The sequence below is a fragment of the Hakea prostrata genome, chromosome 3 (assembly GCF_041222555.1).
Source record: "Hakea prostrata isolate BN-2017 chromosome 3, UWA_Hpros_2, whole genome shotgun sequence".
NCBI lineage: Eukaryota > Viridiplantae > Streptophyta > Magnoliopsida > Proteales > Proteaceae > Hakea > Hakea prostrata.
In genome coordinates, this window is record NC_142602.1 from 69,301,172 (window position 1) to 69,327,548 (window position 26,377).

General features: G+C 39.1%; 1 protein-coding gene across 1 annotated transcript in view; it reads right to left on the reverse strand.

Annotated features, from left to right (window-relative positions):
• Positions 1–586: 586 nt before the first annotated feature.
• Positions 587–26,377, reverse strand: part of LOC149022900 (uncharacterized) — a 37,572-nt gene continuing 11,781 nt past the window's right edge. Inside the window, exons 3-9 of the mRNA XM_089150784.1 lie at positions 25,823–26,333; positions 25,633–25,716; positions 23,499–23,687; positions 21,511–21,602; positions 1,468–1,567; positions 1,278–1,376; positions 587–1,174 (exon numbers count right to left, since the gene is read on the reverse strand). Coding sequence (XP_089006910.1) covers positions 1,112–1,174; positions 1,278–1,376; positions 1,468–1,567; positions 21,511–21,602; positions 23,499–23,687; positions 25,633–25,716; positions 25,823–26,333 — 1,138 coding nt within the window. The 3' untranslated portion in view covers positions 587–1,111. The remainder of the gene's footprint in view (positions 1,175–1,277; positions 1,377–1,467; positions 1,568–21,510; positions 21,603–23,498; positions 23,688–25,632; positions 25,717–25,822; positions 26,334–26,377) is intronic.

Sequence of the window (26,377 nt, forward strand, 5' to 3'; positions counted from 1 at the left end):
CTTTTCAACCCAGTATTGAAGTACATATCTTGGCTTACAAGACTGAACAACTCTCCACCATCTTATTAAATGCCTCCAGTCTATCAAGATCTTCAGCAACATATTTTTTCCCCCTTCTTTTATAGGGTTGGGGTTTGGGTTTTGTGCGTGTGTATTTGTGGAGATTCTGGGGGTACAGGGTGGGTGTCTTGCTTCCCCACTCTAATTACTAGAACTGCCATATCCAGTGGCCAATATCAATAAGACCAGAGACAATCCAGATTTCAGTTGTAGCAAGATTGTTAGAGTGTTTAGACCCCCCCCCCCCCCCCCAACCCCAAAAAAGGGAAAGAGAGAGAGATCGTCACAATAATTTCATTGAAGAACAAATGACATACAGATGGAAGTTCAAACACAGGGAGACTCGTTGCCATGAACGCCAGTGAAGGTCATTAACTGATGGACAAATGTTCACTGGACCCTAATCTAATACAGGGGTGTCATATTATGATGCTGTTGATCCCCCCCCCCCCCCTTAGTTTCATATCAAATGACTGACTAAATTCTGGTGTTTTCCCCTTCTCTTAAAAGTCATTGAAATACTCATTGACATGTGACGCCTGTTCAAACCACATAAATGCCAGCAATTTCTGTTTACATCAACATGGGGGAAAAGAGAGGGGGGGAAAAATAGCACATGACATGTTAGGGCTCATCTGCTACTCTGTTGAAATTGTAAATACTGTGTTTGGCATGACTCACAAGAACCCTAATGCCCCCAACAGTTGATATAGTTATTAACTGCAAATCAGATTCAACGCCACTCCCATCGAGAGTATAAAAAATGCCAACAGTTGTAGAGACCAAAGGCCTTATGTAACTAATTCCTTCTATTTGGTACTCAAGTTCATGCATCTGATACATTGACATAAATAAAGGACTCTGGATTTGAGATCTATGATACTTGAAAGACAATAAAAATAAAATTGCAAATAAAACAGACAACAACCCATCAGCTGTTGTCAGTCAATTCACAACTTACGGTGAGGCATTACCGATCACCTGTTTAGCCATGAGCACATTAGCCTTCGGTATATTTCATGGGCTTGCAAAAAACTCAGTTTTTACACAATCATGTGATGCTCGACTTGCAAACTGGACATGATGTGCTTCTCCGCAACCATGGATCAATACACTGCAATGAAAAGTAAATGAATTAATTGCCTTAAATTACTATCTTTCAGCGGGGGAAGGAAAAAAAAACAATTGTCTTTATCTGGAAAGCTAAGTGTTTCTACATCTTTATGAAATTTGTGCAAGCAAGGAAGATGACGAATTATATCTCCAGTGCCTGGGGTATCAAGGCAGATTGCACAAGCTTCGTCGAAGTTCTCAACCTGTAACAAAGGATAACAATCAATAGCAAGGAATCTTTAGGCTTTAAATATTATTCTCCCTTGAAAATAACTCCAATAAAATAAAACTTACCTCAACAGTTGACTGTGGCAAACTATTAATATGATGAGCAGATGCACCAACATGCTGGTGATTGTTCTCATCAAGGGCTAAAAGTAACTCATAATCATTTCTGCAAAAAGCATAAGAAAAAGATGTTCAATTAACTTTCCTGATAATATGATTTTAGGTAGGGGAGAAAATTTGTGTAGGAAAAAGTAAAGATGTTGTGGTTGTCATGTATGCAATTTTCCATTGTACAATTCGTCCAGCTAATTGTCTGCATATATAATTTTACACGAAGGTGAATTTATGAAGTACCCAACAAACCAAAATGTTGATGGTTAACACAATAGACAATGAAGTAACACGCAAGGAAATACCTAAAAACATAGACAATAAAATCATCCCAAAGAACTCTAAAAAAAAAAATTTACGTGCGCAGGAACTTGACTCTTGAACACAGAATAGATAGAGGATCTACAAACAATATAGACCCACAAACATGCTACTTGATAGGGACAAAAGTATTAAACTACAACATAAGGAAGAACTTCAAGAGCAGCCAGTCAAGGATCAGTAGTTACTAGGGATTTCTAGTTCTCTTCAAAAAGAGATTCAGCCATGACTGGCTGGGAAAGCTGGAAGGAACAAATTAAGATGGATCAAACCAACCAAAAAGTAATCATTCTGAGATTCTCTACAGAATTCGTTGCACTTCTTTCTTTTGACAGAAAAAATATATTCTGCCAAATGGAAGGCAATCAAAAAGCCAATTTTTAAATAATTCTCACAAATGAGCTTAAAATTATTTGGAATCAAAACAATATTTCACAAAATGGAGCCATGTTAGCCAAGAATCGGAACTATAATACCAGGTAGTTTGGTTAAGCTAAAAAAATAAAGGTTGAATTGGTTCCACTATTCAACCAACAGAAAAAAGCCCAAACCTCATAAAATAATGTTTGAATTGACAAAAGTAACTGCTTAAAACCGTAGCTCAGACTGGTGACACCATGATGCAAGTGCATGCTAATCCTAAATAACAGAAAACTTTAGTTACTGATCATCTCCAAGATCTCCAAAGATCTGTAAGAATCATTGAAAAGCGCATTTTAATTGTCATGCTCCACCTGCTAATGAAGTTACAGATTTGAAAACTGAATTTGTTTCTGGTAAGACAGATTTGACACAAAATCTGATGAGGTTATGCATTCCCAGATTGGCAAGTACGATAACAACTGTTTCTGCTAGATCCAGATCCAACCTGCTTTCTAATGATGATCTGGGTGGTTGAATAAGTAACGACAATCAGATCAAGACAATCGGGGGAAAAAAAGATCCCCGGGACGTGAGAAAGACAGTGACAATCAGGTTGTTTCTAAAAGACTATATAACGTTGATGCTTCACTAAAGAAATTAGGTCCAGGACTCCTGAAAAAAAATTTCATCTGTATCTATTCCTTTTGGGGATATCAGATGAGGACCTTCTGTGAAGATTCAGATGAGGGTGTTGAAAAGGATGTGCAGGCAAATAAATAAATAACCAGAAGGATCACACAAGTTCAAAACCATATATACATTTCATTTCAATGATTCTAGTCATCTGGCATATACAAGTTGGAAGAACTCTAAATCTGTTCATAGATTCAATAAAAATTATTAAAATTAATAACAACTCTCTTATTGTGTTATTGGAGCCTGTGTTTAATGACAGACATTGCTTCTATTGCTCGAAAGGTTAACATGGGTAGTTATTTATGCTCTAACCAAAACCCTAAAGTTTGAAATCTATAGTCAATTGGCACTGAGATATCTGTAATGTAGCTCTTGATTGGGTGTCAAACTTCGCCAGTGTTTGTTGTCGGTCCATAGCCCGGGTGAAGGAGGAGGGTTGGTGTGTCAGGTCGACAGCTGGCACCAAAAAAAATCTACCCAAACTCTTCTCAGGGATTCGACCTTATATGATACTATGCTAGGGCGCCCTTGACAAAAGAAGCGATGCACTACACTATGGCTCGGGAGTAGTGATAAGTGGGCAAGGGTTAGATGGGGTGTACCCGGTAAGTGACACTCAGCATCAGCGCCCTGATGCGGTGATACGTAGGCAAGGGTTTCCGCGCCATAGACGAGTGCGGATAAAAACGCTAGACCAAAAATGTAGGATTATATTGACATCTTGAAACATAAGATCTTTAACAAGTAAAAGCTTAGAATTGAGAATGTCCTGAGAAAAATAAGGATCTTGCATTCAAAAGAATAGATGAAAGGGTAAAAAAGCTAAAGAGTTGGATGACTTTAAACTTTGGTATTCTAGGGATAAAACTAATAAAAATGAAGTAGGTATAATAGTATATAAAGATTTTATGAATGATGTGGTGGATGTTAAAAGAGTAGGTGACAGGATTATTGCTATAAGCTAGTCCAAAAACGCAAGATTAGATTGGCATCTTGGAACATAGGATCTTAGAGCTTAGAATTAGTGGATGTTATGAGAAAAAAAAAGGATTAATATAGCTTGCATTCAAGAGAATAGATGGAGGGTAAAAAAGCTAAAGAGTTGGATGACTTTAAACTTCGGTATACTGGGGATAAAACTAATAAAAATGAAGTAGGTATAGTAGCAGATAAAAATTTTAAGAATGATGTGGTGGATGTTAAAAGAGTCGATGATAGAATTATTGCTATCATGCTTGTAATGGAGAAAGATATTGTAAATATAATTTGTGCATTTGCACCTCAAGTAGGATTGAATGAAAGTTTGAAGTTAGAATTTTGGAAAAATATGGATGGATTAATGCAAGGAATTCGTCAAGGAGAAAAGATTATCATAGGGGGTGATCTAAATGGACATATAGGAAAAGATCAAAGAGGCTATGAAAGTGTACATGGCGATTATGGTTTTGGAGAAAGGAATGAGGAAAGGATCTCAATTTAAGATTTTAAGGTTTCTTTTGATCTATCTGTTGTAAATACTTATTTAAAAAAGAGAGAGAAGCATTTAATTACCTTCAAAAGTGGACATCATAGACGCCAAATAGATTTCTTCCTAAGTAGAAGGACTGATAGATTGTTGTGCAAGGATTGCAAGGTGATACTATGGAAAATCTAACTGCACAACATAGACTTGTAGTCTTGGATATGTGCCTAACCCCAAAAACTCAGAAAAGGGGCAAGATTAACTATCCTAATACAAGGTGGTGGAACTTTAAAGGAGAGTGAATGAAAAATCATTCGCTAATGACATAGTCAAACAAGGCAAGTGGGACTTTAAGGGGAACATTAATGCAATGTGTAATCAGATGGCTACATGTATCACAAAGGTGGCTAAAGATGTCCTAGGTGAATCAAAAGGAAAGCTCCATTCTTATAGAGAGACTTAGTGGTGAGATAGTAAGGTTCAACTTCAAGTTGCCATTAGGAATAAGAAAGCTAGTTTTAAAATATGGCGAAGGACCAAGGATGTTGAGGATCTTCAAAGGTATAGGTTAGCTAGAAAAGAAGCTAGAAAAATTGCAAAAAAAGCAAAGGAGAAGAAGTACGAAGAGTTATATAATAAGTTGGGCACTAAGGAAGGGGGAAAATCTATTTATAAAATAGCCAAAATAAGGGATAGGAAGAGTAGAGATCTTGACCATATTAGTTATATTAAAAGTGGAGACACGTAAAGTATTAGTATGTGATGAGAACATTAAGAAGAGATGGAAAATCTATTTCTCTAGTCTGCTAAACGAGCACACTTCAAGTATCTGTGATTCTGACGATTACACCATCCACCAAGGCACCAATTTTCAAACACATATACAGAAAATTTCAATTTTTGAAATAAAAGAAGCACTAAAGAGGATGAAACTAGGCAAGACACAAGGTCCTGATGAAATCCCAATAGAAGTATAGAAGAGTTTAGGAACGCATGGGCTAACTTAATTGACTAAGTTGTTTAATAAGATTATGAGCACAGGGAGAATGCAAGATGAATGGAGGAGAGGCATCGTGGTTGCAATTTACAAAAATAAAGGAAATCTTCAAAGCTGTAATAACTATAGAGGCATTAAATTGATGAGTTATAATATAAAATTATGGGAGAGAGTAATTGAAACCCGTTTGAGACACTTCCCTCAATTACGTAAAACCAATTTGGGTTAATGCCTGGAAGATCTACGACATAGGCTATTTACTAATTAGGAGACTTATGGAAAGATATAGAGAGTGTAGGAAAGACCTTCATATGGTATTTATTGGCCTAAAAAAAGCTTACGATAAAGTTTCTAAAGCGTTAATTTGGCAAGTACTAGAAAAAAGAAGGGTCGTAAGAAAATATGTGGACATAGTTAAGAATATATATGATGGTTCAGTGACAACGGTAAGAACAGTGGGGGGACAAAGTAATAAATTCCCAATTATAGTTGGGCTACATCAAGGATCAACTTTAAGCCCATATCTATTTGCACTAATAATGGATGAATTAACCAAAGACATTCAAGACAATGTTCTTTGGTGCATGCTTTTTACTGATGATATTATGTTGATAGACGAGACTCAAGTGGGAATTAATACCAAGTTAGAATCATGGAAAGCATCTTTCGAATCAAGAGGCTTTAAACAGAGTAGAATGAAGAGAATATCTAGTTTGTAACTATAGTCATGATGGGGCAAACAATGAGGTAGTGAAACTTGACAATAAGGAGATTCCTCAAAGTGATTGTTTTAGGCACCTTGGTTCAATCATAAATAAAATAGGTTGTATAGAGGATGGTGTTTCCCAAAGAATTAAAATAGGGTGGATAAAGTGGAGAGGTGTGTTTGGGTCTTGTGTGATCGACGTATTCCATTAAAACTTAAAGGAAAATTCTATAGGACCATCGTTTAACCAACTATGATGTATGGTGCAAAGTGTTCAACAGTTAAAAAGAATCATACAGATAAACTCAATGTAGCAAAAATGAGGATGCTAAGATGGATGAGTAGTAAAACTAGGAAGGCTAGAATAAGGAATGATCATATCAGAGTTGGTATGGGAGTTGCTCCCATAAGTGATAAGCTACAAGAAAGTCATTTGAGGTGGCACGACCACGTTCAACGAAGGCATATAAATGCCCTTGTACGGAGAGGTGATATAATCCAAATTGAAGGAACTAGAAGAGCTAGGGACAGACCTAAGATAACCTAAGGAGAAGTGGTAAAAAAGGATATGCATAGCCAAGGCTTTGTATCTAGCTTGGCCTCAAATACAACTGATTGGAGGGCATGAATCCATGTAGCTGACCCCATTTAGTTGGCACAAGGCTTATTGTTGTAGTTGTTATAGCTCTTAATTGGGTGTCCAAGCAGAGCAATGCTACACCAAGATCCTCTTAAAACATAAACAAATCTGACTATTTTCAAACGGCACTATAGGCTTTATTTGGAGGGGTTGGGGGGAGTGTTCTTGAGGAGTGACTTAGGGTAGGACTCGTACGGACAATAGGCCTGATTTCACTTTTAGCCTCAATGGAGGATTCCTAACCAAGGAAGGAAAAATATCAAAATATCGCCAAAACTCGGCAAAGGAAAAGGGCAACAGTACAACCTTACCAATGTAGGCAAAAAATTGCCGATTATCGTTTTTATCGAGATCTCACGATATTTTGGCGATTTTTCACTAATTATAAACAAAAATTCAGACGAGATGCACCCACGCCTCTCCTTTTTTCTTAGCTTTCAGCCTACTAGCCACCAAGCTGTCTGCCATCTCGGGTTCGCCGCCATAAAGTTTGAAGAAAGGAAGGGGATGTGTGGTGTTTCTTCTTTAAACGTGGCTCGATGTAGGAGTGTATATACTTTTCTCAACCTTAACACCTCATCTTGTCCCTATTCTCTCACCTGATTCATTTATTAATTATTACCCCTTCCCCTTGCTCATACTTTTGGGACTAACTATTTCTTGGCTTCACATAAGAGCATTTGGCCTTTTTTAAATGAACTAATAAGTAAAGGAATCCCACCGAAACCCAAGTCAAATGTCGCCGAAATTTTGGCAATAGGTTATGGTTTTGGCAACCACCGAAACCTGACTTATCGGAAATTTCGGACCTTGCTCCTAACGCATAGGAGTTTTTGAGTGAAATTAGGGATCACTAGTCAATGGTCTTCCAGGGTTCAGATTAAGCTAGGATTCTCATCGAATAGAAGGATGGATATGGGGCTGTGGTATATTAAAAGAGAAGGGATTCTAGGGAGGGAATGGGTAGTATTAGGACTTTAATTTGGGGGGAAAAGGGCCCGACAAACCACGTTACAGGCCGTTAAAGGCTGAAAATAAAGATAAAAGAAGGGGAAGAAGAAGCCACAAACATGAGGAATGTTGCTTGCCAAGGACTCCCCCTTGAAGCCTTGCTTGGCCAACAATGGATGGCTACCCAGCAGCTTCAAAGTCCCAGAACTGATTGACAATGTAGTCCAACACCAGCCTTGTAGACTCTCCTACAGAGGCACGGCGATTAAATTCTTCAGCTTTCAAATAACTCTATTTCTTCATATGGTCTTTATTGACTAGAAAAAGCTAATGATAGAGTCCCTAGAGCATTAAGTTGGCAAGCAGCGGAGAAAAGAAATGTTGCAAGTAAATACGTAGACATAGTTAAGGATATCTATAATGGTTCAGTGAAAAGTATAAGAACAATAGGACGATGAGGTGGTGAATTTCCAATTATAGTAGGACTACGTCAAGGATCAGCTTAAGCTTGTATTTATTAGCACTTAAAATGGATGATTAACCAAAGACATTCGAGGTTTCTTGGTGTATGCTTATTGTTGATGATATTGTGTTGATAGATGAGACAAAAGTAGGGATTACCACCAAGTTAGAATCATGGAGAGCAACTTTGGAATCAAAAGACTTTGAATTAAGTAGAATAAAAACAGAATCTCTAGTTTATAACTTTGGCCTCGATCGGGTGGATGATAAGGTGGTGAAATTTGAAGAAAAAAAGATTCCTCAAAGCAAAGTGTTTTAGGTATCTTGGCTCAACCATAAATAAAAAAGGAGATATAGAGGATGATGTTTCCCAAAGAATTAAACTAGGGTTGATAAAGTGAAGAGGTGCATCCGTAGTCTTGTATGATCAACGTATGCTTTTAAGCTGAAAAGAAAACTTTATAGAACTGTTGTACGACCAGCTATGATGATGGTGCAAAGTGTTGGGCTGTTAAGAAACATCATATTGATAAACTTAGTGTGGCTGAAATGAGGATGCTAAGATGGATGAGTGGCAAAACTAATAAAGATAAGATAAGGAATAATCATATTAGAGCTGGTCTAGGAGTAGCTCTGATAAGTGATATGCTTTGAGAAAGTCGTTGAGGTGGCACAGTCAAGTCCAATGGAGGCAATAAATGCCCCTGTATGTAGAAGTGATTCAATCCAAATTTAAGGAATCATAACAGCTAGGGGCAGACCTAAGATGACCTTACAAGAAGTGTTGAGAAAGGATATGCATAACTTGGGCCTTATCACTAGTATGGCCTGAAACAAAGCTAATTGGAAGGCAAGAATCCATGTAGCCGACCCCCTTTAGTTGGGACAGGGCTTCTTTTTGTTGCTGTGTTGTAAAAGGAAAAAGACTCTACTACCCTCTCTTAACTTGGACCAATCAATAAACCAAGTATGGAATTTTTACTCAACTCATGAACCCATATTTGAGGTCCATTAAGTTAGTAGATTACAACAGGAACCCAACTGATAGAGGCCATCCATATACCTATCAACCCAAAGCTGATTTCTAAGAAAAAAAAGCCTTCTTCGGTGTTGGTTCTACACCAATTTGTCAATTATGCAACTCACCAAGGTGGTTCACAAGGTTTACGTCCTGTTTATTCTCCGAAGCCACAAAAACCAAGTTCTACCAAAATCTCGGAGAATATGTGTATTTTTTCCTGTTTTGACATGGTTGTGTTTAGTGACCATATCGCTATGACAAGTCTTCAAAGTTGTCATCCACCATATTTTAATCTTTAAAACACAATGGAAACGTTAATTTTTTACAGATTCAAACCCAAAATGGTGATTTGCTTCAGACCCTAGGTTTGTGGGTCTACTGTGTATGTGGCTCTACCTTAAGCTATTCCTCACAATATATAGAACACATAAATTAAAGGAAAGGTACAAAAGGTATAAACAACTTAATGAAGCATTAGGAATTTATATATATATATATATATATATATCATTGGGAAATTATTAGCACCACCATAGTTGACAAAGCATCGCCTAAGTAGCGCTGCTTTGGTAACACAATGGTCTATTTTTGTTAACCTTCATCTATAAACTTAAGAAAACTTTGTACACTGAAACATGGGATCGAATCTTTTATTTGTTGAACATTTAAATTGGGTTGAATCAATTAAACAGAAACAGATTTTGATTCAAGGCTTTAAAACCCTTATTTCCCTTTATATTTAAAAATCTATTTTTAGCGTCACCATATTGTGAATCGTAAATTTGGTATTTAAGTCTTTTCACTACCTTTTTTTCCTTTTAACATCCATATAACAGTTTTGTGTCGTTATATTTCAATTTGCTACCTATTAGACTATTTCTAATAAATATAATTGATACATCATAAAAATAATATTTGAACACAATTAATACTACTTAGGCACAGTGTACCAAATGTCGGCAATATATAGCCATGTCAGATGAGGGCGACACGACACAATAGGTCAACACAGGGTTTACCATAAGTCGACGATATTAATATGATTTTTGGTTAATTTATTGCCGAATTTTAACCTGATTTTTACCCATTTTCTCTCTCCTTTCCAAAGCTTATAGAGCTTCTCTCTCCTATTTCTAGCATTCTAACCCTATTTTGCTCCGATCTTTGACGTCTATGAGTACATCTTGCTTTGTTATTATCGGCTATCATGTTGTTTATGTCAATCAAGCAGGATTTCACACAGATTGGCAAGTTTTTTTTATCTCATAGGTAATCATTCTTATCCAACTGATTTTTAACAAAATGCATGCCATAATGTTGTTGGATGATTATGAAATTAAAGTATGTTAAACATCATGAGCCGATCTACTAATTTATGGAGTCAAATTTTTTTTTGCAAAGTAATTTATTTTTTGGCATAAAAATTGTATTTTTCTACACTGAAAATACTTACTTTTTAAGTGATAAATTTGTTGCATGGTGATAGAAAAAACATATATGAAGCTCCATGGGCCGATCTACAGATTCATTGAGTCGAAATATTTTTCCCCCCAATAAATAATTATTTTATTTTTCAAAAATTATTAAAATATTAATAGACAATCAAAAAAAGGGGGAAAAAGGTTTTGAAAATTATAGAAAATTATGGAATAACTATGTTGGTGTTTCAAAGTGCTGCCCATGTGGTTTCATCACCGGTTTTGATATCGGCAGCCTATTTTTTTGCCAAAAAAATTGTAAAAATTCATTTTATATTTAAAAAATGAAGAAAAAATTGTTAGTTCAGTACATGATTTTTTTTTTTTTTGCATAGAGAAAATTATTTTGGAGTTGTTCAGTGACTTATACAATCATTTTGAATGCAACAATTATCATGTATGCTGGTGGGAGTCAGAAGGGAGTCGGTTCACAGGGTGGACAAGGACAACCACAGTCACAAAGAGAACCTCAGAGACTGGCAATAGGAGGGACAATTGACCTAGCATGGCAGTACTGTGTGGCTATTGATGGAGAAAGCACAATGTAATTTTTTAGGGAAGAGAATCTACTCAGGTGGCATCAGCAGATTTAAGGGGGGTCACATCATTGGGAGTTCGAAAGATGTGACCACATGCACAGAGGCCCATCCAAATGTAGTGAAGGCACCTAGGGATTTACAGAAAGCGAAGGGGAAGAAGAAAGAGGATAAGAGGAGAGTGAACAAAGCATTAGATGATGCAATGTGGGGACCGTCATCATATAGAGATGATTTAGATGGTGATCAGGATGTTGATCCTGTTGATGTGCGGAGAGATTAGGAGGAGAGGGACATGCGGCAGGCTATAGCCAAAAGCAAGCGGATGCACAATCAAAAGTAGGATAAGGTTAGAGCTAGAGCTTCAGGAGTTGGTTCCTCTATCTACACCTGCAGGGGCTGGAGCATCTAAATCTTGGGGAAGGTGGTGTATTTGGCATGTTTAGCAGGTCAGAGTCAAAGGGGATTTTTATTTGCAGCAGCGGCTGCCCGCTGCTGCCAACAGCCAAGATTTGGCCAAATGAATCCGACGGTTATAGAAAAATGTGCAAAGATATATTTATAAATATAAAATTTTATATTACATCTAAAGGGTTAAAACTTTTGAAATTTACAAAATCAAGTCTTAACTCTTTGACATCTTCGACGATGCAGACCTCATCGTCGACCATAACCGAACACCCAGGTGGGAAAACACGCGGCCGTCGATAGAAGATGAAGAAATTCATCCTCTTCTTTGTCATCTTCATCGCCGGATCGTTACTTCGGGCCGATTTCTCATGGAAAACTTCCCAAGTGGGTGGAAGGGTATCTCGAACGGATCGGAACAGTTTTAAAGGAAGGTGGGTGGAATAAATTGTTCAGGTATCAGCCAGACAACCTCTGGTTTTTTCGAAGAGGATATGATTTTGTTAGATGGTCAAGCAGTGTTAGATGCTCTGTTTCTCAAGGCAAACCAGTTTTCGGATTTGCCTAGAAAAGTAGGGTGGAATTCTGAGGAGATCACAGCTGCTCTAGGTTTCAATTTTCGTAAAGAAAAAGAAAAGAAACCAGGGAAGAACTGTAGCCGGAGTTAGTAGAGAAGATCGGTAAATTAGCAAAAAAATCAATGCACAATCATGCGCAAAGAACAAAGATTGCAGAGGCCGGCATCAAGATTTTTTTTATGGGTTTTACTTAATTTTTATCCTTTTCTTAATGAAAAATCCAAAATATCCCCATACATCAAAGCTTCTCATGCTTAGTTACCACTTTTTTTGGGGTGAAGAAAATTTGGGAAAAGCAAATGTAATTATAAGAAACCGTAAAGAAAAGAAGAAGACATGGATTAATGGATTTGTAAAACTCTAAAAGATAAAAATATTCGTTTCAAATACAAACTAAGATCTTTACAGATCTCAAACCTGCAATTTTTTTCTTTTTTCTTCCCTGTGTTATGCTTCTTCGTCTCTGAGAGGTGGGGGAAGAACAAGCTGGTCGTTTGATGCGTCTAATAAATACCCCAAATCGGGCTGAGATCTACCGGAATCCGACAAAGTAGTTGGAGTCAGATCACCGATTCATGCTTCTGTAAGGAACTTGAGTTGGAAATCTTTTCTTGGGAACTCTTCATGATGGAGGCAAGGTCTTGGTTGGTTTGGTTATGGTCGACGATGAAGTCTGCATCGTCGAGGATGTCAAAGACGTTGTACTTGATTTTGTAGATTTCAAAAGTTTTAAACCTTTAGATGTAAAATAAAATTTTATATTTATAAATATATCTTTGCACATTTTTTTATGACCGTCTTATTCATTTGGCCAAATCTTGGCCGTTGGCAGCAGCGGGCAGCCGCTGCTGCAAATAAAAATCCAGTCAGAGGGCCACTCATACAGAAAATCCAGCACTATCTGATTATCCACGTTGTGGGGCGATCCTGGAGCAAGATTCTGAAGTTTTCAAGAGGAAGGAGACCAAGCAGCACAAGATTTCTAGTGCATGGAAAGGTATGGCTAAGAAGGTTAAAAAGGTACTGTCAAAGTGGATGTATAACAATTCCATTCCAGCAAACACAGCGCAGGATCCATACTATTGCAGTTGTAGGTCCTAGATATGAGGGTCTCACCCTTATAGAGTTGATGACCACCTTCCTTCAGGAGGAGAAGGAGGAGCCACAACAGTATATAAACAATATGAGACCCTTTTGGGATACATATGGATGCACGATGGATGGACCGGTCCGACGAGAAAGTTCATCATCAACTTTATGGTGTACTGTGATGGAGGACCATTTCCTTGAAATTAGTGGATGCTACTGGTCATGCAAGAGACCACAGATATATCATTGGTCTCCTACAGGATATGATAGATGAGGTTGGGAACAAGAATATGGTGCAAATTGTCACTAACAATATCTCCAACTTTAAGAAGGCCGGTGAGGTGTTGATGAGTTCGTCAGACTATCATCATTTTTGAACACCTTGTGCAGTTCATTCTATCGATCTTATGTTGAATGACATTGGAAAAATCAGCATTGTCCAGAACACAGTAGAAAGGGTTAGACAACTAACCAACTTCATCTACAATCATAACACTGCTATGGCCATGATGAGGAGATCATGTGGAGGTGAGTTGGAGCGACCTAGTCCGACAAGATTCACGAAAAAATTTATCGCCTTAAGCAGTATGTAAGAGAAGAAGTTCAGCCTCAGATCCATGTTTACATCCCAGGAGTGGTTTGATTGGGTTGGATCCAAATAAGATAACTATCTACTATTTTATTTTACAAATTATTATATTGTGACTATCTTGTATATCTACTATCTACTGACTTAATGAGTTTGTGATAATTCAGTACAAGCAACGGGCACAACACACATAACACAATATCATATGATGAGTTTTGGAGAAATGTGACGATGGTGTTGCAGGCCTTAGAGCTTATTATAAAGGTCTTGCGTCTGGTGGATTCCTCCTTGAGGGGACCCACTATGCCCCCGCCTGTCTACAGCCCTTGAGCATATAAAGGTTACCAAAGAGAGAGCAAACCTCATAGGGCACCGGGCTTTCTTGGATATTGTGTATGCATGATGAACCGCTCATTTGATGCATCCCCTACATAGGCCAGTAAGTAAATATTGTGGGTTGTTGTCCTATTGACTTGTAGGTATTAATAATCCATTTAATCCTAACTTCTAACTGTAAGCTTTTTTAATTGTACAGCCTATTTTCTAAACCATAAATATCAGTATAGTGAACATTTGGGGTAGGACACAAACCTGCTGGATGCCCTATTGCAGGTGATTTCGCAATTGGATCTAGACCCGATGGTCCAATCATTTTGCCACAACGAAGCGAGATATCAAGGATTTCAAACAATTAGAACTTGCATTTATTCTTTAAAGAATTTAACTAACCATTAATACAAATGATTATAGATCAAGTTGTTTAAATACGCATTTGGGTCCTTCAGTGTAGATGTTGTTATACAAGGGAAGGAAAACAATGATCCAGGTTAGATCTTAGATGCATAAATGCTTACTACAATTTAAAGATAAGTTGATTTTATGTTAAGTATTAAAGTTCTAACTTAATGTATTTGTGATAATGCAACTGAATGGTCATATCTCTATGGGAACAGTGCATCCAACCTCTAGAGACTGCCTATCAAGATCCTATCTTAGACTTGCTTTGCCTCTAGGTGCAAGAGGAATTAGAGTACATTTCACATGATCCACTTCAAGAGGAGGAACCAGTTAGGAAGCCAGTGCCTAAATGATAGTGTTTTGCCACTACAATATGAGGTTAAAGAAACAACATGCCAAGGAACAGGCTGAGAATTTTCGGCAGAACATCAACCTCGATCGTATATTCGAGGTGGGTGCATATGAGAAGGATACCCTTAGTGGAATTTGGACAGGGGTGAGTTGGTATTGGACCAACCGGGAGGGAGGCTTGACCAAGAGCTAACTCGAGCTGCAAGGATTGGTGTGGATGAGTTTATGGCCTCTCAAGATGGGCAAGCAGCTACTACTGTTAATGAGGATTGGATGGTGGCACCTAGCACGCAACATGACGATCCAAAAGACACTTGCTTCGAGTCCAACTCAAAGGGATGATGATGGTGGTGGTGGAGGACTCGAGGACCGTTTGCAAGTTCAACTACCAAAGACACAACAACCCCCACTAAGATACACTGAGGAGAATCATTTCACACATGCCACCAAGGATTAGGATCATGGTGGTGAGCAGCATTGTGGTCGTGATACGAGCTACAATCGGAAGGGGAAGGGCCATGGGGAGCAACACCAGCACAGAGGTGGTTATGATGATGTCACCTTTCTACATAGATCCTATGGATCCTACGGTTCATACGTAAATCCTTGAGCTCCGAATTCGATTGACAACTTAACAGGAGCGATAAGATCCATTTGGATGAGCCTGTAGGCTCCACATCTGCTTATGAGCCTATCGGTCTTTATGGTGCCCCTCCTCATGGACATTATGGTATAGGTATGGGTATCCCCTCTAGTGGTTCATATCATGGGCACTCGCACGACGATAGTCATTATGAGCGTGGTCACTCGGGGTCAGAGTCAACTGCAACGTCCATAATTGGCTCGTGGCAAACAAACCCACCATCTACACAGTCACTGGCACCAACAGTATCATCACCACCCTTGCAAGACCTTCCTTGGCTCTATTCTCACTTCCCTCACATGGGAGTTTTCTTGAAGGCGGAAGATGACTGCTATAGAGCTGCAGTTCAAGACTATCTGGACAACTATCAAAATCAAATGAGATAGGCTAAGTATATAAGATGGTTGGGGCAGAGGATGCTTGCCACTATGGGTTTCACAGAGGAGAGTTAAGAGGAGGTGGATTCACCTAGGCACAGTACTTGGTATTGAGAATTAAGATTTGAGATGAATGGATAATTCTATGTACTTGCATACACTGTTGTACTTCTATAGTAGCATTGTATCTTGTAATTCTATAATAAATTGTAAACCTTCTCTTCACTAGTTGTGTACTTGTGTTCTCTTTGCAAGTTTACATTGGTTTATATGAGTTTTCCAGACTTCCAGTTTCGCCTGCATACAACCGGGCATGTGTCGATCATGACATTAGTTTAGGTGATGTTTTAGGTAAAAACCGTAAAATTAGGCTCCCAGTGTGTTTATTAGTCTCAAATTAGGCTACACAACAAAATTCAGGCCAAAATGACCCCAAATACCACTCGAAACTGGCAGTCAATTTTTCACCGACACTACTCCAAAAGTCGCCCGAAATGTCACAACACTTCGTTGTATCGATGGTGTCGATTTGCCACCGACAAGCGAAATGTCAACAACATTTTGAACCTTGCTTAGGCAATACTAAAGCAGGAGATCGAATGCCTTGGAATACCAACCACTTTGACAACCATGTGCGCAGCCCCCTTAAGTTACCCCCTAATACTAATGCCACCCCTAAAACAAAAGAAAATATCAATTGGGCTCCCTTAGCAACAAGCCATTTTTCTTGAAAGCCAAAATACCCTTCTAATGATGTGAAATATTTACATACCCTTTAAATTGAAAGAACCAATTCCTTGAACCAAGAAGAAAATACAAATGTAAATAGCATTAAACCCAAACAAAATAACATTACTACAATGATTCCTTGATCAATCTAGATGGTTTCACATCAGTGTGGGGGTATTTTTGTCTTTAAAAAAAAACCTGTTGGTAGGGGTCTAACTGATATTTTCATTTGTTTAGACATGGCATTTCGCAGTACTTGAAGCATTAGGCACCATATCATAATCATATATGGTGATGGTTTGACGGTTTGTCAATAATTTTTGGAAACTAGTAAAGAGACAATGCAGCTCCCTCTCTGGATGTTGAAGCTTCAATCTTGAATATCCAAGTGATGTAACAAGGATTGGCAACCACATGGTAGTGCATAAATTGGGCCCAAGTCAGGCCATAAGCATGTGGCACCAAGGCTAGCCAAACCAAACGGGGGCAATTTGGTCATTTTACACCACCTTCGAAGCCAGAGTGGTCTAGCTAGATTCACTTTAATTTTTGGAGTCCGTATATATTTGAGCAAAATAATACGGCACCCGCTATAAAGGGGGTAAAACTCTTGAACACCCGCTATTACCTCTTAAATTACATGGCACCCACACTCAAAATTACAAGTTACCCACAATTACATTTTCAGTTAAATGGACATGTAAAATTACCAAATACCCTTACTTATATTTAAAGCATTTAGCACCAACCCCTAGGTGGCTTCTTCCCATCCCTTGCAAGAAAATACTCACCACCACTGGAAATCGCCCACCGCCGACGATGACCAAATCCCCTCCCCAGCCAGAACCACAGCCCACCTCTCTTCCTCTCATCGCCATCTTCACTGGATTTTTTTTAATCCTTTGTTTTATGGTTTTTGGTGGCGTTAGGGGTGCATAAGAGCTCAATACTCACGTATTCTGGATACAGTGGGGTCTTCATCTCGAATCTCGTCAGCAGCTCTTAAAATGCAAAGTATAGAAAATAGAGAAAGACAAGTAAAATGAGGATAAAATTCCACGGTAAAGAAAGGGAAATGATACATAACGAATCACATCAAAACCTAACAGATTGCTCACCTAATTATGTTTAACTCCTCCACAAATCCGAGAAAGAAATCAACCATTTGAAGCAAATTCTACAATAGAAATCTAGCTAGAAGATAAAGGACTGCATAAGAGAAGCTTCTCTTCTTCCCTTTCCTCTCTCTCTCTTAGCATTGAACCAGTCGCGAAGAACTCTCTCTCAACCCTGATACAGTAGCGAAGAACTTAACACGAAAATCATGCCGGGGTGGTGGTCGCTGGCAGGGAGGGGATCTAATCGTCGCTAGCGGTGGGCAATTCCTGGCGGTGGTGAGTATTTTCCGGCAAGGGATGGGAAGAAGATGGGTGAAACTAGGGGTTGGGTGCTAAATGCTTTAAATATAAATAAGGGTATTTTAGTAATTTTACACTTCCATTTAGCTAAAAATGTAGCTGTGGGTAACTTGTAATTTTGAGTGTGAGTGCCATGTAATTTAAAAGGTAACAGCGGGTGGTCAAGAGTTTTACCCCCTTTATAGAGGATTAACGGGTGCCGTGTAATTTGCTTTATATATTTTTGTTTTGTCCTTAAGAGTTTTTGGTTAGCAAGTTACAACAGGATCCTTATCCAATTAGAAGTCCTAGTTGGAATCAAGGTGAAAACTTTCGGCGAATTTTGCCGGTTCACCCCCTGGAAAAACTGGTGAACCGAAGAAATTAGCCAAACTTTCGGGCGAAATTTTGCCTAGTTTAGGTCCGATTTCGACATCCCCATTTTGGGATGTATTTTTGGTAATTTTGGGCCGAAATTTGGTGTTTATCTTAATTTAACGCCAATAAACAAAATGAAACTTCGAACTTCCAAAATTTGAATTATTTCATATAATTCTTCCATGTAAATTCTCCTCCCTAGACACATTTGGCACATTACATTCTGAGGCCTGAATCAATGGGACATAATTGAAAAGACTACCAGTTGATCTTGAAGATTTTGCCACAAAATCCTCGTAATTTGAGTTGTTTCCATAAATTCTTCCATGCATATTCTCCTCCCTAACCACATTTGGCACGTTGCCTTTTGAGGCCTAATCATTGGGATATAATTGGTAAATTGCCAATTGAACTTGAAGATTCCGCTACAAAATGTCTTTCTAATTTGAATTATTTCCATAAATTATTCCATGTAGATTATCCTCCCTAACCACATTTGGCACGCTGCCTTTTGAGGCCTAAATCATTGGGACATTATTGGCAAGATTGTTTGTTGACCTTGAAAATTCTGCTATAGATTCCCTTCATATTTCCATTTTAGAGAATTTCCAAGATTATCGCCGAATTTATTGCGAGAACTCACTGAAAATATTGTGAGAAATCGCCAATTTCTCGCAATATTGCCGAAAAGTCACAATATATTGCCGAATTTTAGCAAATATCACTTCCCTACCATTTTTGTTTCGCTATGTGTCCAACCGGCGAAACATCGCCAAGTTTCGAAGATATTTTGCCGATTTTTCCTTCCATGCTTGGAATCCAATAATGCAACTTGGATTCCTTCTTAAAATAGGAAATTTAAGTCCGGAAATTTCTTTAGTTAGGAGTTCTAGTTAAAATTCCTCTTTTGGTCATCTGAGTAAAGTCTTAGCATAACAAGGAATTCCACTTCAAATTAAACTTCTTGTTGAGTCTAAATTAGTCATTTATTTGTCGAGTTATATTTAAAATTTCCTTCAATGTAGGGCTAGGGTTGGGATTGAGTGCTGAGGGAGAGGTGGGGGTGATGATTCCAAAAGGTGGTGGGGATGGGTCTGGGGAAGGCGATAGAGAGAGCTAGAATTTAGGGTTAGGGGAAGGGGAGAGAAGGTTCCACAGTCTAGAAGAAGGGGAAAGGACTAGGGTGCGATGGATTAGGAGGAACAGGGGAAGGGTAAGTACTTACTGCTTTAGGTGATGGTGGATGAAGACTTTGCTGAAGAAAAAACACCAAACCAAGGACTTTGCAGTCCTTCCTGCTCTAGGGAATGCCACAAATCCTGGCCAAACCTTCAATCCTCTGTTGCAACTCCTATCAATGATTCTATTCATCCATAAACTGATTTGGTTACAAGCAACAGGCTGTATTTATAGCCTTTATTAAACAACTCCTGCTAGTACTCTACTTTGAAACCAAAACAAAGAAGGAAATCTATTTTAAATATGACTCTTACTATCTCAACCTACACTGACTCAAGTTACAAAATAAAGGACTGCCCAAATTATCAAAATGCTCTTCATGCTGGCCAAAATCTCCTATGCTGCTTGCAGTGCTGCAGGGTGCTTGGCAGCAACCCTAAACCTTCCTTGGGTCTTCCTAGGGTGGCTGTGGATCCTACATCAGTGATGCCATTTCCCATTTTAGGTCAATACCTTTATCTCTCATTTGATATGGGTTTCAAGGATTACATTCCTAGCTTGATTACAGAAGTAGACAACTTAATGCTCATGGAGGCCACAGTGATGCCTACTTTGTAAGAAGTCGGACTTCCTCATGGTCATGCCTACTTCTAATGAGATCAAACTTTCTCATGGCCATGCCTTATTGTAAGAGATAAACAAGCCATTTTCTCCATTTCTGAGGATAACATCCACTTCTCTTAATGGTTTTCTGGGTCCCCCCCCCCCCCCCACAATAATACTTGGAAATAATTGAAGATCATGTTGAAGCCGTGCAATATTCTCTTTAACGGAGAGAAACTCAGGATTACACATCTACCCTCATTGCTTTGGTTACTAAACTGAATCCCCTTGTTGTTTTGCTGAACCTACTAGTTTATGTAATTCCCAAAAAATTCTCTAAATACTAAAGAAAGAGGGACTTTTGTAAAAGGAAAAGTATTCTTGACAACTCAGTTCGTAAAAGGGGAAACTATTCTGGGTAATTCAGCTATGGTGAATGATTTTGTTCAAGGTTTGATAAGATGGTCAGAGGAGAAAACATAAACATAATCTTGACATGCTGAAAGCCTAAAGTGAAAAAGCCTTTTGATGTGGCCTCAATGGGATTGAGGGCCAATGGTCAAGATCTTATGAAAGAACCAACTCGAATTGGGTTACATAGGGTTTTAGAGTTTTGTGAGAGAGATGTTTTGTGAATCAATTTCCCAAGAATCTAGAGGTTGGATTAACTTGAAACTGGGACCAAATGTAGACCGTAGTGCAGAGAACCTGTCAAAATCTTGCAGGGTTCCAATAGATTGATTGAAGATATCTAGGCTCTTAGATTACGAATCTTGATTAGATCGATTACAACAAAAAGGGGGATCACATTTTGGGTTTTTGATAAATTGATGGGCTCCAATGGGGGAATTGAGTGTATGCCTTGATGAGTGATACCTGTGGGTCAAATCTGCACCAGGATTGCTTGCTGGATTGATGGATCTGAAGAGTTGCATGTCTGGTTTGGATGGCAACTCAATGGGCTTTGATGGAGGATCAACAAACCAAAAGGAAACAGGAAGAATGTGCATGGACTTTCCTCCATGTCTTCTTATTCTTAAGAAAGGTTAAAAAAGAGAGCAAATTCTTTCCTTTGCTTAATCTTTCATCAGCAACAAAGTTTATTGACTTTAAGCACAAGGAAAGGGGCAATATCTCCTTACAAATAAATTGTTATATAGTATTCAGTAGTGGGAATGCTGATACTAGAAATGGATCCAGTTACCAAGTAGATCTGATTATTTTTTTCATCCACTAGTTAAAATGGTACAATTAAAAAGAAACACAAGATATAGACTAATTGGCAATGGAAAAAAAATTTACTTACTCATTTAGATCACGCTGAAATACATGACTAGCCCATCTCATGTCATTACTGTTGCCAACTGCCGCTTCTACTGCTTCCAATATATCAATTCTCTGGAAGTAAGAAAAAAATATATATAAATCTTCAAGTATAATTGATGTATATGTACACGCTCAGAGAAAATCTATTGTTCTCTCATAGGGAATGCAACCAAGCTGCTGACTTTTAACCAATCATTCAAGTTATCCTTCCAGCGCAAGTCTTCCTCAAAATCTTAAGAGAATTTTGCGCAAGGATAAAGCTGGCCTTTTCAGTGTCTAGATTTAGATGAGTTTGTAAGGAGGGGGAGGTTTTTATTTGTTGGAGACAGCTAGTGGCCATGAGCCAGGGATAAGGCGGGCAAATCACCCCCTGATGTGAACACAGAGACCCCCCTTGGCTGAACCCTAAGCAGGGCCCCTGGATGGCTCCAAGAAGTCCCCTTGAGCTGGCCAAACCCCCTGAGGGGTATTTAGGGCATTTTATCCCTCTTTTCAATGCTGGAATTATTTCAAGATTTAATTCTAGTGTTTATTTAAGTTAAATTTGTTAAGTTGAGTTGTGTTTGAATTGATCTTAGGAGTTGTGTTTTGATTAAAGTTTGTTTTGTTGAGTCCTTGGTTATCTTAAATTGGTGCATGTGCTTTACAGTTTTAATTAAAAAAGAATTCAGGCATGTGCTTATTTAACTTAACTTAAAGTCTTATTTCAGCATGCGTCTTTAGTTATTAGATTCCAAATCAAGAATCCATATTAAGTGGTGGGATCCTTGTCTATTAAGGAATCCCAATGGGTCCTAGAGTCTTTTGAAAGCTATAAATAGCTTAGCATTCTATGTTATTCTAAGTTTTGATTATTGAATAAAGTAGATTAAGTTTGAGGATCAGGCTTTCCTAGATGAGGGGGCACTGGTTGAGTAAAGTTTGTTCAAGGATTAGCAACCTACCTTTGTTTTCTGTATCTTCTCCTTCATTCCAGGGTTCCAGCAACCCTCAAGCAATCAAGTGCTTCTTCTTCAAGTTACAGCAAGCACACAAGTACAGCAGCCCCCACCCGGCCTTCCCCTGCCTCCTCTCTCACCCATAAGCCTCCCCTACCCCTGACCTTCATCTTCAGCCCCTCCCCTGTTCTGTGCTCCCAGGAAACCCCATTCCCTTTGCTTCTGCACCTCTCCCCCCCCCCTACGACTCCCCTATTTCCCTTCTAAATCCTGTGACACCTCCCAGGCCCTCCCCCATCTTCCCCTCCCCTCTTGGCTTCTTCTCCCCTGCAGCAACAGCTGCCCCCTCCCCTGTTAAACCTCTAATCAACCCCTTGCCTTGCCTTGCCTTCCCCCCACCCCCCCCCCCCCCACTTGGATCACAATTCACTCTTAACCCCGTCCCTACTGTCAAATTCATCTAAACCCTCAAACCCTAGCTCTTTTAGAATCCCGGCACTTCATCTTCTTCCTCTGAATTTCTACAACCCAAGTTTAAGCTTCTGAATGTAAAACAACTTCCAGTCAGGCCCTTCCTTATGTTCCAGAAGCATCGAAACAAGGTCTGAACATCAGGGACAGCCAGTTCAGCCCTTCTCCAACCCTATCTGAAAACCCCGAAGCCCTAGTTTTCTGATTTTTGTTAAATATTCAGATCTGAGTTAACATTACAGCAGGGTTTTGCGGGCTATAAAACACCCTAAGCTTTCTAGAATAACCTTCCTCTTCGCTGGAATTCCTGGGCAGCCCTTAGTTTTAGGGAAATTCCACAACTACCCCCAACTCTAAAACTGGGTTTACATCACCCCCCCTGTATTTTTGTTAGTTTCTATTAATAAAGTTTTAGGGGTTTCCCAGGGTCCCAGAATACTTGGGCTTAAAGAATATATAGGTAGATTGCTAGATTCCATTCTGCCTGCATATACCACCTCAATATGCTAACTGACAATGTGAATGCAATTCTCAATATTCTAGTGGCAAAAATCAATACCGTCTCAAAATCCATATCTGAGGGAAACTGTAGACTCCTTCCTCCAGATGACAGAATACGAGAGCGAGCACGAGAGCTCCCATTTCTTGTGGGCCTGGGAGGTTGTGCACGATTTGTTGTACGAGCTGAACGGTTTCGGAAAGGTCTAGATGGGTATTGTCTATACATACGGGACACGGAAGGCGCTCTCTGCATGAAACAAGAATCAAGTTAATCCATAGAAGCAGGATAATACAAAAATCTTCTAATCTAAAAGTAAATAAATAAATAAATAAAGGGAAATGCTTCTTACACAGTACATTTAGAAAGCCTTCCTTGAATGACCCAAAAAAAAATGCCGTGGGGCAGGTCAACTAGATCTCAAATTTGTGGATATATTGTCTACATTGCCAACTGATGAACCAGGGTTGGGCCCCATTATTGAGCCCAAAATTCAGACCCAAAGAAGCCAATCCAAAACTGGTCAAATCCCCCTCAAGATTATTTTGGTCATTTTCCTTGACCCCCCCCCCCCCAACACCTTTTTCTCTTTTTAGGGCTTAATATGGGTCTAAGAAGAATCCCATCAATCCAAGGGTTAGGGATCTATTTTTAGTTTTTCATTTAAGTCAGTAGTTTAAGAGTAACAGTCCATTTTAATTCCTAATTTTTGGATAAGATAAGGTTCCTTATCAAAGATGGTTCTTATCTTTTAGGAGTTTGTTTTGATTAAGAGTTGTTTTTATTAAAGAGTCCTTGTAATGAGGTGAGAACCTAATCTATAAAGGAACCCACCTAGAATTCAAGTTTTAATTAATTAGAGTCCAAGTTAAAGAGTTAGGTCAGTAGTTGGATTCTTATCAGTTAGGGAGTCTCAAGTTGAGTCCAAGTGTCTTCAAATATGGCTATAAATAGCCTATTTAGTCCTGAATACAATAGGTTGGATTACTTGAGTAAATAAGAGGTTTGAGCCATGGGGAAGGAAAACCTTTGCGGCCTGGGCTGGAGAGTAATTCTCAAGTTCAATTCTATAATTCAGCAAATTCCAGCAATCATCCAACTTCCACAGTAGTGCACACGCAAATCACAGCAGCCCAAGTAAGTTGAAGATCACCCCCACCCCATCACATCTTCCCTCTCTCACTTCCCCTTCAGTTCCAGCTAGCTCACAGCCTTTCCCTCACCCTCTCCATCACCTGCAAGGCACCCCTGCCCCTCCCCCGTTCTGCACATTGCAGAAACATCACCCCCATACACCCACGGGCGCTTGAACCCTCCCCCTTTGCTGTTTCAGACCTCCCCACCTTCCTGCAACCCTACTACTCCCTTCCCCAACCTGTCCAGTCCTTGTGAGCCCCTCTCGCCATTTGGTCCCCTGTTTTTTGGGCAAAATTCTGAATAACAGAAATTTTCAAAATTTCTGCAACTTCAAACTTCAGATGCCTGAAACCTAATTCAGACCTTTCCCATGCCCCCAGAACCATTAGAATAAGACCTGAACTTTCAAAGGCAGCAAGTGAAGGCCCTTCCCTAACCGTAGCCAAACCTACCTTAACCGTAATTAGTGTGGGTTCTTATCAAAGAGCATCCTGGGAGATCTAAACCAGGCCCTGGGTTACATCACCAACGAGTCATTTAGCAGGATTTAGCCCAAAAGAACTACACAGCATATCAATGACAACATGTAAATCTCAATCAGGATTTGGATGGCTTGGGAGAAGAGTCGTTATACAGCATATCAAACAAGTGATTTTGCACAGGGAATAGTAGGCCAACTCCAATGGTCATTTATCTATCTGGTAGTTGGAATGACCACATCATTCTCCACTGCTTTTCAGCATATGATTTAACACCTTAAAATGCATAACAGAAAACCAACCAGATGATTCCCATATGTTTGACAGCCACAAATTCTGACAAGTAAACTAACCAGGGGGGGCTCTAATTATCCAATGGTTGAATCATCAAGATCAGCAACTCTCTGGCTGAAAGACAGGGTCATTTAGAGAAGCCTCTATAAACAAGGCCGTGCAAAGAAACTTTGGTTATAATAATAAAGGTGGATAATGGTGATGACTACAACAACAATATGATTAGAAAACAATACTTAGCAGAAGATATATTAGGCACTGTCATTTCATGGGTGAAGGCTTACAGGATGTGGTGCATGTAGATTCCCATGATGAGGAAAATGCTGGGAATCCTCCTCCTGCAGTGCCCGGGCAATTTGTGCATCCAACTGTTGATAGGCAGATCAAATAAATCAAGCATCCAGTAGGCATATAAAGTAAGCACAGATCAACAGTTTCACAGAGAACGTGATCACTAAATATGGGAGAACAAACCTCTCCAGCAGCTCCTGGCATCTCCGAATAGAATTCTGCTTGCAGTTGACGAGCCATTATCTCATCAGCTTCCATTTGTCTAGCTCTAGTTTCTAATCCATTATTGACCAATTGACTGAGACCTACAGTGTTCCCACTTCTTGTTTCAGGTGACAATTCATCAATCACTATAACTGAACTTGAGTTGCCCTGGCAGTTAGGATTTCTTCTTCTGGTTGATCTAGCATTAAACGTTTCCCCACATGACAAAACATGAGCAATGCCTGAGTCAACAGGAGATGAAGTAGAGCATTCACCAACATTATTACGAGTTGACCCCTGCTTCTTCTGCCTTTTCACTGGCTTGCTAGCTCCACAATGCTGTCCCTTTACTCTGTCTGATGACTCAGGCAGAACAGGAGAAGATTGCACTAAATGTGAATTAGAATTACACTGAAGGAATTGTCGATCAGTAGTTTCAACACCCGCTTGATCCCCATTTCCTGTTTGGTAGACAAGTCTCTGATCATTTCTGGAAAGGCAAACAACCTCATCAAATGGTGGCAAAGATGGCAC